This window comes from Alligator mississippiensis, chromosome 15 (genome assembly GCF_030867095.1).
Source record: "Alligator mississippiensis isolate rAllMis1 chromosome 15, rAllMis1, whole genome shotgun sequence".
Taxonomy (NCBI): domain Eukaryota; kingdom Metazoa; phylum Chordata; order Crocodylia; family Alligatoridae; genus Alligator; species Alligator mississippiensis.
This window is the reverse complement of record NC_081838.1, coordinates 589046-603816: the sequence shown is the minus strand read 5'-3', so window position 1 is coordinate 603816 and position 14771 is coordinate 589046. Positions and strand designations below refer to the sequence as shown.

General features: G+C 66.2%; 1 protein-coding gene across 1 annotated transcript; it reads left to right on the top strand.

Moving 5' to 3' along the window:
* On the top strand, nucleotides 1–13475 carry STRN4 (striatin 4; the record flags this gene model as incomplete). Its single annotated transcript, XM_059719011.1, has 18 exons — nucleotides 1–195; nucleotides 2487–2590; nucleotides 2845–2918; nucleotides 3117–3195; nucleotides 4343–4531; nucleotides 5688–5844; nucleotides 6481–6631; nucleotides 8116–8226; nucleotides 8352–8470; nucleotides 9078–9253; nucleotides 9491–9538; nucleotides 10004–10125; nucleotides 10352–10519; nucleotides 10787–10927; nucleotides 11376–11474; nucleotides 11666–11752; nucleotides 11986–12167; nucleotides 12471–13475. Coding segments are annotated over 17 exons (2190 nt in total), but the record flags the coding sequence as incomplete, so codon positions are not given.
* Nucleotides 13476–14771: the final 1296 nt, after the last annotated feature.

The following is a 14771-nucleotide window of genomic DNA, read 5'->3' as shown; positions in this document are numbered from 1 at the left end:
TGGAGCCCGAGCGGGCGGCGGCGCGGGCCCCCCCCGGCCCCGGCCCCGGCCCGGCCCCCCCCGCGCCCCCCCCCCGCCGCCGCCGCCGCCCCCCCCGAGCTGAGCCTGCCCGGCATCCTGCACTTCATCCAGCACGAGTGGGCGCGCTTCGAGGCCGAGAAGAGCCGCTGGGAGGCGGAGCGCGCCGAGCTCCAGGTGCGCGGGGGGCGGCGGGGGCAGGGGCAGGTGTCGGCCCGGCCGCGGGGTAGGCCCTGACCTGCCCCCCCCCGCTCCGCACGCGTCCCCGCGGGCCGGGCCGGGCCGCACCCCTCCCCTCCCCTCCCCGCCCCGCGCGCTATTCCTCCCGTCCGCACCGGGCTGGACGGGGCGGGGTGGGGTGGGGGGGCGAGCCCCCCTAGGGACGGGGGGGAGGGGAGGTCGCGGGGTGTCACCGCGGGGGCCCAGCGGGGCACCACCCCCTGCCCCCCAGGGGCCAGACCCCGGCGGGGCGGTGAGCGAGGCCCCCCGCGCTGCCCGGCCGGGAGCACTTGGGGTGAGCGAGACGCGGGCGGGGATTCGGCCGCCGTCCCCCTGCACCCCCCACGTCTCTGTGGCTGTGCTGGGCACCGAGGTGGCCTGGGGGGGCCGGCACGGGGCCCCCTCCCCCGCTGCGCGAGCGCCCCCACCCCGCTCCACGGGGCGGGCGATTTGGGCACTCTCCCCGGGCGGGGGGCGGCCGCAGGAGGTGTCCGGAGCGGATCCTGTCCCTGGCGGCGCGGGGCCGGGAAGCCGCCTTCTCGGGTCCCGCCGTCGGTGTCGGGCGCGGGGCCGAGACCTCTGGGGGTCTCCCCGACGGGCGCTGCCGTCCCGCTGCCGCCGTGCCTCGTGGAGGAGGGGCGGCCTCCCCGCGCCGGGCGCTGCCGGGCCCCGCGGACAGCCGCGGAGGCTTTGGGGCTCCCGGCTCCGCGCCGGCGGGGTCGTGGCCGAGGGCTGGGGGTGGGGAGGCGCCGCGGGGCAGCACCGCGGCCCGGCTCCCGGGCGCCGGGGGGGAGCGGGCGGGCAGGCGGCCCGGGCCAGGGCTGGACGGGCGTGCGGATGCGGGAGGAAATAAGGAAGCACTGATAAGGCCGAGGGCGAGTCCGGGGAGGGGCCGAGGGCAGCGCGGGGCAGCAGCCTCCGGGCAAAGAGGATGTCGCGTCCCGTGACTGAGCAGAGGAAGCTGGAAGCCGGAGGGCGAGGGGGAGGGGGTCGGGCCTCCCAAGCAGCCCAGGACGCTCGCTCACTCGCTCACTCGCAGGGTCTGGTCCTGCTCGCCGCCCTGGAGTCCCATCTTTGTCCCCCCCCGTCGGGGAGCGGGGCCTGGGCATAGAGAGCGGCAGGGCCCTGTCTCCAGCCCGGGTGCTGACAGGCGTCTCGTGCCTCTGGCCTGGTGCCCGAGGCTGCCCTTAAACGACCGAGCTGGAAACGGGCATTTGGGCTGGCCCCAAGGTGGACGTGGTGCTGACCTTGAGCTCGGCGTCACGTGCCGCCCCTGTAACTTCACCTGCAGCGGTCGGGTCAGCCCCTCCTTGCTGGGGGAGATGAAGCCAGTCGAGGCAGGGGAAGGTCTATCCAGCGTCACGTGGGTTTTCCGGCGGCCGGCCGGCCGGCTGGCGTGTGAACCGTTGGCCTGGTGCCTACAGCCCTGCGGGTTGCCACCTCGGATGGGGGGCATTCTCGTGTCCTGTGGTTCACCGCAGGTGCAAGGGCTTGGCCCCCGGGAGGGGTGTTTGCCGGTCTTCCCTGGAGAGATCGCTGCACCTCGGATTAGCACCTTGACGCCGGACGCAGCGAGCCCTGCACTCCCCGAGCCCACTCGGCTAGGAAGGGCCAGATGCTGCTCTGTCCTGGCCCGTGCGCACCTAACCACACCGGGCACGGAGCCGGGGGGTCTTGGAGCACGGGTTTGGCTTGTGCACCAGGGCAGAGACTGGCCGAGTGGCGTCCAGCCGGGACAGCCTGCATCTCTGGTACCGGCCCGGTCGGCGTCTGCGAAGTAGGGGCATGCCCAGGGTCCCCTGCCACCAACACGACACTTTACACAAGCAGTGGAGGACGTGGGGGGTCCACAACAGGCATCCTCTGTCTGATGCCCCAGTGCTGTGAGGAAAGGGACCTGGCAGAGGGGAGAGAGGTAGAGGCTCAGGGCCGGGGATTGCTATTCAATCCCCGCTCAGTTGTCTGTTCACCAGACTAAATCAGCCCAGTCCCCTCAGCCTCTCCTCACAAGTCACGTCCTCCAGCCCCCCAAACCATTTTTGTTGCCTTCCGCCTCCTTTCTGTTGTGGGGGGCCCAAAACTGGACGCCGTACTCCAGATGTGGCCTCCCCAGTGCCGAGTAGAGGTCATGTGAGTGCAGTGAGGTGGGGCACCAGCCTTCCTCTGAACTCTGAGGCTCTCGGGGGCGCGGGGCGGCCCCTTGTCCGCTGGACCCTGAGTGACGCCCAGCTCTGGCTTCCCCCTTGCAGGCCCAGGTGGTGTTTCTGCAGGGTGAGAGGAAGGGCCAAGAGAACCTCAAGACAGACCTGGTGCGGCGGATCAAGATGCTGGAGTATGCCCTGAAGCAGGAGAGGTGCGACCCGTTGCCGCCAAAGGGGTGTGGGGGGGACCTGGGAGAGAGCATGGGGCTGCTTGGGTCCCATGGGCATGAAACCTTCAGCCGTGGCCAGGTTTCCAGCCCCAGAAGACAGAGTTTTGTGCTCCAGATGGAGCCCAGCACAGGACTCCTGGGTTCTTTCTGTAGTGTGGACAGAGCAGCTATGCTCTCCCCACCCCACTGCCTGTGCTCCCAGGTGGGGCCAGGCTGAGCCTCTCTGATCCTCCCAGGTCCAAGTATCACAAGCTGAAGTTTGGGACCGAGCCCAGCCAGGGGGAGAAGAGGGCGGATCCATCGGAACCAGGTACTGAGCCCAGTTGGGCCTGGGGTCCAGCAACGGGGCAGCCGCAGCCAGACATGCAGTCTGGACTCATCAGTGTTTGCTGGCGGCTTGGCTTCAAACTGCTGTGGGGGGTGAGGGCATTGGGGAGAGGGGGTTATGTAATGCCAGACATCAGGGACACATATGCCTCAGCGCTGCCTGTCGTCTCCTTCCTTCCAGTGTCCAATGGCCCGGCCGAGATGGCCTCGCTTGACAGCAACCCGCTGGTATGGAAAGAAGGGCGCCAGCTGCTGCGGCAGTGAGTATGGGGAGCGCCGGCTGGGCGGAGGGGCTGGGGCAACCCCACGGGGCAGGGAGCAGGAGGCCAGTCATGCCCTTAGGTGGATCTCTGGCCTCTTCTCACCCTCCACCCATCCCGGCTTGTTCCACGCCTCTTCAACCCTTCCCTCTTGGTTACACTGAGACGTGTCACCTCCCACCGACGTGCCAGCTCCCTTCACGCTCTGCCCCAGAAACAGCTGCGTTTTGGTGGTGGCCAAAGCAGCTTCTGTGGGCACATGAAGGCAGGGCCCTGCCTCTGGCTGCGCCTGGGTTTGACACCCAGCACCTCTTGAGAGCTCGGTCCGTCAGGGTTTTATGGAATCCTAAAGTGGGGGCTGGAAGGGAGCTCCAGCCAGTCACGTCTAGTCCAGCGTCTGCCTGAGGCAGGATCAGCCCTGTCTAAACCAGCCCAGACAAATCCATAATCCAAACTCTACATAGGATTGCTGTCAACCCTGACACAGCACAGACATCACACCCGAACCTGCCCCAGGGAGAGCAGGGGGACCATGGCAGCCAAATGTCCTGCTGCTGCCAGAGGTTGCTAATAGATGCTTGAGATCCCAGGCAGAGGCTGTGTCCTCGTTACAGAGGAAGGCAAACCCTCCCAGTCCATACCAGTCCAACCAGGAGAGGGAAATCCCTTCCCGACCCCAGTGCGGTATCGGTCTGAGCCTAAGCAGAGTGGCAAGACCCTCTAGCCAGGACCCCCTGGATTTGAGTCTCAGCAGGAGCATTGGCACAGCCCAGTCCCCATCCCCAGCCTGGGCTGCACCCAGCGTCTCTGGAGAAGGCTTAAAACCCCCCTGACACCTGGAGCAGAAGGCAGGGCGGACCAGCAAAGCCTGGGACATCCGCACAACAGAACCCGTAGGGCATCACCCCCAACCCATGGCTGTCCAACCCCCCCTTGAGCACCTCCAGGGATGGGACGTCCGTAGCTTGATCTTGAGGTCAGTCAGAGACTCCCTCTTGGTGCCAGGCAAAGACAAGGACCCCCAGGGCTGCAGCTGCTTTCTGTGGAGCCAGCCCCCCCCCCCAGCCTGGTATCTGCAGTGGGGCCACAGTGGTGCTCTGGGAGACCTCACTCTTAGCTTGCCTGACTCTTCCCCCCTCTCCACCAGGTACCTGGAGGAGGTGGGCTACACGGACACCATCCTGGACATGCGCTCCAAGCGGGTGCGCTCGCTGCTGGGCCGCTGCTCTGTGGAGCTGAATGGCGCTGCCGAGCCCAGCAATGGGGGGCCTGGCCCAGGGGGTCTTCCTGGCGGCCAGTCCCTGCTCGCCAAGCAGATTGAGGAGCAGATCAAGAGGTGAGCGCATGCTGTGGATGCCCTCCCCCCTGGTAGGGGCATCACCATGGGCCCTTCTTCCTGGGGCTGGGCCCCTAAATAGGGGGAGGGGAGTCTTGCTGCAGTGGAGGAGGGGGTCTCTGCTGTGAGGAGAACAAGGGTGCCTGCCACATGATCTAGATCAGGGGTGCTCAATCTCTGGCCCTCGGGCCAAATCAGGCCTACAGAGCCATGGCATCCAGCCCATGGGGCTCCTTACAGGTTGGGAAATTTGGTAGCAGGGGAGCGATGGCTGGATCAGGGCTAGACTGTGCCCCCTTACTCCTGCAGGGCTGGGCCACACCTGCTTTCCCCTGTGCAGCTGGATTGGGGCCAAGCCCCCTTGTCCTGTGCAGCTGGATCATAAAATCAGAAATCTTAGAGCCATTGGGCTGGAAAGGAGCTCCAGGGGTCACATCCAACCCCGTGCTTGAGGCAGGATCAGCCCCATGCAAACTGCCCCAGACACATACAGCATCAAGCCTCTGAACAACACAACACAGTCACCCCTGCCCCCGTTAAGCAGGGAGGCTGCGGGGGGCAATGTTCTGCTGCTGCCAGGGGGGTCTGGGCGCTTCAGAGACCCCAGGCTGAGGCCGTGCCCCTGTCGCAGAGGAAAGCCAAACTCCCCAGTCCGGACTCTGCGGGGGGCTTAAAAACCCCCGACACCTGGAGCAGAAAGCAGGGGATCAGGGCTGCGCTGGCCCCAGCCATCCCGCTCTGTGGTGCTGGGTGGGACTCTGCTGCACCCACTCCAGGTGCTGGATCAGGACCACCGGCCTCATCCGGCTTGGGCGTCTCCCACCCAGCCCATGAGGCAGAAAGGTTGTGCACCTCTGGTCCGGCTCAGGGGTGTCGGACTCGCCCCAGCCTGGGTCCAGGCACTTGGCACTCCCAGTCAACATGAGGGGGATTTGCTGGGATGGCAGGAGAGGGGGCCAGTCTCCGCAGCATTGAGACCACAGCTCTAGGGGCTGGGAGGGGCCGTGAGCATGGGAACGGCTCTGCCAGGAGCCGGGGCGCTGTGTGACCTTCCTCCCTGAGCCCAGGGACCACCAGGGTAAGGGGTTGCTTCCCCAGCGAGGGGTGTGGGCCGGCCAGACCCTTGCAATGACCGTGTCTCCATGCCCGGGGACAGGAATGCGGGGAAGGAGTCGAGCGAGCGACTGGGCGGCGCCGTGCTGGACCAGATCCCCTTCCTGCAGCACTGCGAGGATGAGGACAGTGATGAGGAGGAGGATGGGGAGGGCCTCCCCCTCCAGGCCCCACGGCAGCACAAGAAGCAGCGAGTAAAGGCAGGGCCAGGCGTGGGACGTGGGGATGCCCGGGTCCCTCTCCTCCTTTCCTCCCTGCCCTGGGAAGGGAGCACAGCATGTGGGGTGGGGAGATGCTGAGAGCCAAGGGTCCATGCCCCACTTTGTTCCCATGCCTCAGTTTCCCCAGCAGGGTTAAGGGTTTGAGGAGGGCTGCTGTGGTGTGGCTTTAACTCCTTGTTGCCCTGTGCCTGCCTGGGTGGACAGGGGCACATTGGCCTTCCAATCCAGGGGGCACAGGGACCAGAGCAGTAGCCACCAGCCACGATGACTTCGGTCCCTCCAGCCCCGGCCGTCTGAACTCAGGCCTGTGGCCTGTCCTGCAGCGTGCACTGGCATCCAGCTCCTGTTAAAGCTGGGGAAATTGAGGCAGACAGCAGAGAGGGGCTTGCCCAAATCTTGTGATGGAGTTGGGAAAGGGGTGGGGAACCCAGCTGTGCTGCGGGGTCCTGATATAAAGCAGTTAACCCTTTGTGGGCGGCAGCCCGCCCCGTCCCTGTGGGCAGTCAGCTTGGGGAAGGGGTGGCTGGTGCAGATGGAGGTGTCCTGCGCTCGCTCACCAGTAAAGTGCCCCCCTACCTCCCTCAGGGGGCTGATGACCCCTCTCTCTGCCAGCAGGTCCCAGCCAAGACCCTGCTGCCTGAGGTGGAGGACGAGGACGATGACGAGGACTCCGAGGACGCCCTTGGCGAGTTCGATTTCCTGGGCTCTGGCGAGAACAGCGAGAGCTCGGCCAGTGGGCGGCGCCCCGGGGACACCATTGACCTGGGTACGAGCAGGGGGCCAAGCTGGGACTGGGCCCGGGGTCCCCCAGCTGCCTTGGCACAGCCTGCACTAACCCTGTTGTCGGGTGTCACCCTAAAGCAGTCTCCATTCCTCCCTCCCTTCTCTGCTTGGCCGGCTCCACCTGCCAGGCTCCGTTTGGTCCCTCTGGATCTCCATAGCCTCCCGGCCCCGTGCTGCTCCCCTGCACCCGCCCAGGTAGGCTCGCCGACCCCCGCAAACTGCACATCGCCAGCAGCATCTGGCCCCTGCCTCTGCCCTCAGCTGGTTCTCGGTGCGAAATGCCTCAACCTATGTGCATCTGTTCCTCCCACTCTAGCCCATGGGGGTCCAGCCTCCCCTGACAGCCCCGTCCCCCCAGAGCCGTGTCCCTGGCCGCAGCAACAGAGCCGGGGAGACGCGCAACACACCTGGTCCAGACAGACCTGTTGCCTGTGGAGGTGGGGACAGCAAGAGGGCAGGGAAGGGGCTTGGGGTATGTACTGAGCGGCTGCCGGCAGCCAATGTTCTGTTGCTGTCAAGGGTTGTCAGTAGATGCTTGAGAGACCCTGGACAGAGGCCAGGCCGTGTCCCTGCTACAGAGGAAGGCACCTACTGCTTCGATGCCCCAGGGCTTGTATGTGCTCACTCTCCACCCCTTCAAGGTGCTGTAGCAGGTTGGGAGATCACTTAGCTCAAATGAAGTCTTTTACAGTCTTTAATTTGGCACAGTCCTTTATTTCCTGGGTGCACTGGCCTCACAGGACCCCCCTACACTCATCCATCCTCCAGACCCAGCCATGATATCGTTCATGCCAAGTGCACTCAGTCCCAAGTCTTCTCCCACCCCAGAAGGTACCTGCGGCTCACTGCTGCTCGCTCCGCGCCGCAGTCTGCCTTCTCAGTCCGGCTCTGACTGTGGTGTAGCTGCTTCCAGCCTCGGAGCTCGGTCTTCTCCCATACCCCGTGAGAGGGCTTGCTGCTGCTTCTAGTCTTGTAGCCTTCTGTCTCGCCCTGGGGTCTCTTCCCAGATGCAGAGAGGGCTACCACAGCTCTATACTGCAGTCTTTCAGTTCAGTCTTTGTGGCTTACTGTCTCCAGCTCTTCCTCCCCTAGCTCCCTTCCCTGGCACCTCTTAACTTCCCATGGCCAGCCGGTTATCTGCATCAGCTGGTCTAGTCCTCCAGGCAGGTTGTAATTAGCTTTCCACCACTTCCCTCCTACAAGTGTGCAGACAGCTACAGCCTGATGTGTGCAGCCTCTGCCAGCCATCCCGCTACACGTCCCCTTGCCCCTGTAACAGGTGAAAGGGCCTTGCCAGCTTCTACGGTGCCCCCGGAGGATGGGGCAGGGCACCAGGTGAACCAGCAGAGAGACTTGCAACGGTTGTTGTGATGCCAGCTACCTGATACGCTTCAAAGACCCCCCCAGGGCAGCACTGCAGCCATGGGGGTGCCAGGGCCGTGACGTATGCTCCTTCCTCCCCCACAGAGACGCGGCGTGTCAAGCTGCAGGGCATGCTGGCTGACCTGCGTGACGTGGATGGGCTGCCTCCCAAGCCGGCCGGCCCGGCAGCCGTGGCCTCACCGCGACCCCATGAAGGTACCACTGGACATGGGGTGTCCCAGTTTCAGAGGAGGGATCTGCCACAGGGACCCACAGCACGTCCAGGGGCCCCCAGATCCAGCAGATACCCCCTGCCCAGCATCCCCTTTTCACCCCTGCAGCTGGCTCGCTCAGCTTCTCCTCCGATGTCTTCATCATGGACACCATCGGGGGCGGGGAGGTGAGCCTGGGGGACCTTGCCGACCTCACCGTCACCAACGACAATGAGCTCAACTGCGATGTGAGTAGCCCCCATCCAGCCCTTTGCGAGGGTCCCTGTCTAGTGGGTGCCTAGCTGCCCCTTCAGTGTCCCAGCAATGCCAGTCTGAGCCCGTTCACCTGCCATCCAGAGGCCTGGAAGAGCAAATTGAGCACTTGGGGCTGCAGCTCCCATCAGCCAGGCGCAGAAAGCCCTGGATCTGAGCTCTGGGGCATTCTCACATAGGCTGAGCTCTGACCCCTGGGGCCTGGCAGAGCACCTGCCACCTCAGCCAGGCTGACCAGTGCCCAGTTGCTTCCCCCGCCCCAGTGCCAGGGCCAGCCCGAGCTCCCTGCCCCCTTTCACTTTTCCCTTCCCCTGGACAGAGTCCCCTGTCCAGTTTGCACCCGCTGGACAGGGACTCTGCAGCATGAGTTTAAAGTGTGTTACCCACCAGTCCCCTTTCCGGGACTGACCCAGCTCCAGCCCTGTATGTGAGTGTAGTAGGACCCTGCAGAGAGATGCCAGCTAGTGGCGCCAGGAAAAACCAGCCTGGGGGGAGAGGGCCGGGCCGGGCCAGGCCAGGCTGGACAGGGCAGGAGGAGGGTGTCTGTACCCAGCTGATCCCCAGTTCCCCCCTGCCCCCCAGCTGTCAGACAGCAAGGACGCCTTCAAGAAGACCTGGAACCCCAAGTTCACGCTGCGCAGCCACTACGATGGGATCCGGGCACTGGCCTTCCATCACGCTGAGGCCGCGCTCGTCACCGCCTCCGAGGACGGCACACTCAAGCTGTGGAACCTGCAGAAGACGGTCGCCGCCAAAAAGTGGGTGGGGGTAGAGGGGGGTGGATTGGGGGACAAAGAGGGTTGTGGGGAGAAGGAGCTGGACTGGGCCAAGGTGAAGTGGGGTAAGGGTAGGGCAGGACAGGGGTGGGGGGCAGGACAGGACAGGACCTGGGGAGATTTGGAGCCAAGGTTTCAGCCCCTTGTGAGTCCCTGCGGGGGGGCGGGGGGGTCCTTACCCATGCAGCCCCTAACCACCCTCCCCTCCCCTCCCCCCAGGAACACCGCGCTGGACGTGGAGCCGGTCTACGCCTTCCGGGCGCACAGGTGGGTCCCAACGCGGGGAGACTGTCACTGCCGGCCCTGGCCTGGGCAATGGGTCGCCACACGTAGTACCCCCCTGCCCTGCTCTGGAGTCCCTGGGGGCTACCGTACTGGGCTGGGGCAGAGGAGGAGCCCTGCTGGCACTGGCTTCCCCAGAGGGCCTCGTTCTGCTCCCCAATCCCCCAGGGACCGGGCGCGGAGGTGAGATCCCCTGCCCCGACAGTCCAACGCAGCTCGCTCGGGCTGGGGCTGTACCACCCCCCAGCTGCCCCTCAATGCTCCTGAGAGCAGTCGGGGGGCACCCGTAGCCAGGATCCAGTTGATCACGTCCCATTTGCCTCGTTGCTCCCTGCCAGCATCGTCCTGTGACTCTGCCTGTTGCTGCCTGCCGGGCATTGTGGGAAAGGCCCGGGAGGACCCTTGGGGTCCCCTCAGCCTCCCCCCTCTCCCCGGTCTCTCTCCCCGCAGAGGCCCGGTGCTGTCCGTAGCCATGGGTTGCAACAGCGAGTTCTGCTACAGCGGCGGCGTGGACGCCTCCATCCGCTGCTGGCGGGTCCCTGAGCTGGGCATGGATCCCTACGATGGCTACGGTGGGTGCAGTGTGTGTCTCTTCCTTCCCCACCCCACACGTCTCCCCCTGCGGTGGAAGAGCATGGTCCCAACAGCATCTGGGTGGAGGGGGTGTGTGGGGTGCAACCCTGGCCCTGTGGTCTCCCAGCATGCCATGCAGCCTGGCGCAGAGCAAGCCATGCCAGGAGCAGGGCCGGGGCATCCCCTTGCCTCTCCCCCTCCTGACCTGCACCTGCTCTGGCGCAGACCCGGGTGTCCTGGGCGCTGTCCTGGAGGGCCACACGGACACGGTGTGGGGCCTGGCCTTCTGCCCCACGCGGGGCCGCCTGGTGTCCTGCTCGGCCGACGGCACCATACGCCTCTGGGACCCCAGCGGGAGCCCCTCCTGCCTCAGCACCTACAGTGCGGACAGCGGTGCGTAACCCCCCCACCCGGCGCAGGACTTCTGGGTTTGAGCCTCGGCTGGGGGGGCAGGGAGGGTGGTGGGAGGGCACTAGGACCCCTGGGATCTGCCTGTGGCTCCGTGGGGGGAGAGAGGAGGTGTTGCAGCGCCATCAGCATGTCGCACCCCAGAGCACATGGGGGCGGGGGGGGGGGGGGGCAGGAGCTGGGTGCAGCTGTGGTGCCTGGCTCCCGAGAGAAGCCTCCATCATCCCCACTCTTCGCACTGCTCCCCCCCAGAACATGGGACCCCGACCTCGGTGGCCTTCTGCAGCACAGAGCCGGCCCACGTGGTGGCCGCCTTCCGCACGGGCGACACGGTGCTGTACGACGCCGAGGCCTCCCGGCCTGTCCTCACGCTGGAGTCCCGCACGGGCAGCGGTGAGCACGGCTGAGGGCAGGGGGCAGGACCTGGCTTCCATCCCGAGCCTGGTGGGGCTGGGGTGGGGATTGGTGCGGGGAAGCGGAGCCAGGACTCCTGGTTTCTGACCTTGGCTTGGGGGAAGGGAGCGCACCCAGGGGAGCTGCCGGGGGCCAGGACTCCAGGGTTCCCACCGCAGCTACAGGGCAGCGTGGCCTAGTGGTTTGAGCTGGGGCAGGGGCAGCTGGGGCACCAGGACTCCGCGGTTCTCACCACAGCTGTGGGCAGTGTGGCCTCATAGTTTGACTTGGGGTGGGAAGGGGGTGGCACTGGGAGCCAGGACTCCTGGGTTCTCACTGCAGCTGTGGACAGTGTGGCCTAGTGGATTGAGGTGGGCTGCGGGGTGGCCCTAGGGGACCAGGACCCCGGGGTCTCACTCCTGCCCCCCTAACCCCCCCCTCCCAGCAGGATGCAACCAGATCAACCAGGTGGTGAGCCATCCGGGCCAGCCCCTCACCATCACAGCCCACGATGACCGCAGCATCCGCTTTCTGGACAACCGCACGGGTAGGACAGACCACGCCAACTCCTCCCTGTCCCCCGCTTCCCCCCGTCTGTTCCCTGCTGGTGCCCGGTGCCATCTCTTCTCCCACCCCCAGCAGCTCTGGCCCGTGTGCCCCCACTCCCTCCATAGAGAGCCGGCGCAGGGTGGTCCTGGTGGGCACTGACCACCCACTCTGCTCTGCTCTGCTCCCCAGGCAAGGCCGTGCACTCCATGGTGGCCCACTTGGACGCTGTGACCTGCCTGGCCGCAGACCCCAACGGCATCTTCCTCATGTCAGGGAGTAAGTGTCACGAGCGGGCCAGGGCTCGGGGAGCCCAGCAAGGGGGAGTGGGGCCAGTGGTCACAGCGAGAGATGGTGGGGCTGGGCGCCCGGCCTCCTGGACTCCTTTCCCAGCATTGGGGAGGGAAGTGGGGCGCAGCAGTTAGAGCAAGGTGGCAGGGCCCGGAGCTCGGACACCGGGTTCCTTCCCTGCCCCCGAGCACTAAGGGGGGGCCTCACCCCGTCCTCTCCAGGCCACGACTGCTCGCTGCGCCTCTGGCACCTGGACAACAAGACGTGCGTGCAGGAGATCACGGCGCACCGCAAGAAGCACGAGGAGGCCATCCACGCCGTGGCCTTCCACCCCTGCAAGGCCCTGAGCGCCTCGGCCGGTGCTGACGCCCTGGCCAAGGTCTTCGTGTGAGCTGGGCTGCAGGTGAGGGGGTGGGGCTTGTAGGGAGGGGGCGGGGCCAGCAAGGGACTGCACTGGAGACTGGGGGCAGGGCTACATTTGGGTGGGAGGGGCAGGAGGTCTGCTGGGTGGGGCCTGCAGGTGGGTGGGGTGGAGCCTGGGGGTGGGGCTAGAGTTGAGCAGGGGCGGGGCCTGATGGGCTAGGGGGCAGGGCTAAAGGCAAGGGTGGGTGGAGCAGGACCCCATGGGGATGGTCCTTGGGGGCCCTAGGGGGGGCTTCTCCCACCCTTCCTGCCCCTCCCCCATCCCCGCCTCATCTTTCCCCAGGTGGGTCCTGCCCCCCCCAGCAGGGGGTTGGGCCTGGCAGTCATGTGACTCCCGGCAGACAGTGTGGGGGGGCTGCTCCGAGGCTCCATAGCACCCCCCCACCCCCCCCCCGGACCCAGACTGGACCCCCAGCTGCACCAGTCCCGGCCCCCCAGAGCCCTGCCCTGCTACCCACCTCCTAGCCAGGGAGCTGTGGGGGCTCTGGCCTGGCTGGCCCCCCAGGCCTGGGTTGGGGGTGCGGGGGCGGCAGAGGCCCCCCTTGAATTGCAGCAATAATTCCTGCCTGGCCCTGGGGGGGGCTGCAAGGGGCTGCACTCAAGGGCCCCCACGTGACACTACTGCCGGCTTTGCACGGGGTGGGGGGGATGGGGGCCCTGCCCTTGAGCAGCGCGCGCACCAGGACGCCTGGTTCTTTTCCCAGTACTAAGGGGGGGGGCATCTGCTCAGCTGGGGGCCTGGACACTTGGGTTTTGTCCCAGCTCTGGGAGGGGGGGGTCTCGTGGTCGAAGGGGGGTGGGGGGCAGTGGGGGCCCGGGTTCTGCCCCAGCCCTGGGAGGGGAGCGGGCTGGAAGAGTGGGTGGGAATCCTTGGCCCCCTGCCCCCAGTCCCCCCCCAGCCGAGAGCACCCCCTGGGTGCCCTTCCCAGCCGGTGCCCCCCAGCCCCCGCCTCTTTGTATATTGTGTATAAAGGAAACCGAGGCCCCGGGCCCACAACCCTGTTATCACTGTGTGATAGTCCCGGCCACCGGTGCCTCGGGGGGCTCCTCCCCGCCAGCGCCCCGGGACCCAGCCCCTGGGGAAAGGGGGGCGGGGGGGACACGGAGCTAGGCCCCCCCCGGCCCCTCCGGCCGAGCAGCCGGAGCCTTTTTACCGCCGTTCGGCTTTTTACCGTGTATTTATTTGACTCCGTCGGGTTCTTTCTTTCCTCTGTCCCGGTCCCGGCAAACCCCGAGGGGGCCGCGGCCGCCGGGAAGGTCCCACCTCAATAAACCCCCTTTGGAATAAGCCACCGGCTCCTGGTTTGCACCCTCCCTGCGACCCCAGAGCATGGCTGCGCCTCGGTCATGGCACGGAGGAACAGCGCCGGGTAGGCCGGGGGGCGAGGGCAAGCCGGGGCCTGGGGCCGGTACCCAGCGGGGGGCGGAGCTCCCCTGCGCTCCGTGCCCTGGGGGTCCTTGGTGCTCACACAGCAAATGCAGCAGACTGTGCATTGGCACGTGCGTGTGCTTCATGTACATCTACTGGCTCCGGGGAGTCTGGCTGAGCCCAAGTGGGGGAGACGGGCCCGAATGGGGGCGCCATGACCGGGGTGCGGGTTGGGAGTGCGGGGCACCAGCCAGGCCCTGGGATAGCGCTGTGCCATGAAGTGTGGATGCCACAGAGGACGGGGAAACCTTGGGGCCCCAACCCCATACGTGGGCCCCCACCTCCTCCAGCCTGCATACCTTTGCTGTGCATCTGCATGCACACTTCACAAACACGTGCCCAGGAGCACGCTCCCCCAGTGCTTGAACACATGCACCCGGGGACACGTGGCACACAAACACACTTGCAAAGGCACCACATCCCCCCCTCCGCACATGGGAACCAGTGCCTCTTGTGCAAGCATGTGTGCGAATGCACGGTGTACCCACATGGGTGTGTGGGAACATACGTGAAGCACCAGCATGTGTCGCTCCTGGGGGTCCCAGGGGCAAGGACAGGTTTCACGCGGCACCGAGGGGGGTGTCTCGGCACAGGCCGGGCCCCCACGCCTGGGTTCAGCCCCTGCCTGCTGCAGACCCGGGTCCAGTGCTGTCCACCAGGGGGCGCCCGGCACCTTCCTCTGACGTGCCCAGCCCTGCCAGGGCTAGGAGCCTTGCACACATGTGTGCAGAGACGCCTGCCCCTGCCCCACATGTGAGCACAGCTGTGCTTGTGCCCCTTCCTCCCCAATGTAAACATGCCTCCTGGCACACATGTGCATGTGTTTGCAAATGTGGGTTCCCCGCACGCCCCTTGTCCCGGGTCCCCTCAGGAGGTGCACATGTGCGTGCAAGCAGAGCTGTGCAGTGGGGCCATGGCTGCCCTGGGAAAGGGGGGGTGCGCATGTTGTCCATCCCCCAGACACCTGGGTTCCACGTGTGTATAGGGTTACGTGTGCATGTGTGTGTCCCAGACCCCTGGGTACCTGGGGTTTGTATGTGTGTCCCCGATGCCTCTGTGTGCTGCGCATGTGTGTCCTGCACACCTGGGCATCACGGGCACACACATGGAGCATGGAAAGCCCCCGGCCGTGCCTGTCCCAAGGGCTCTCTCTGT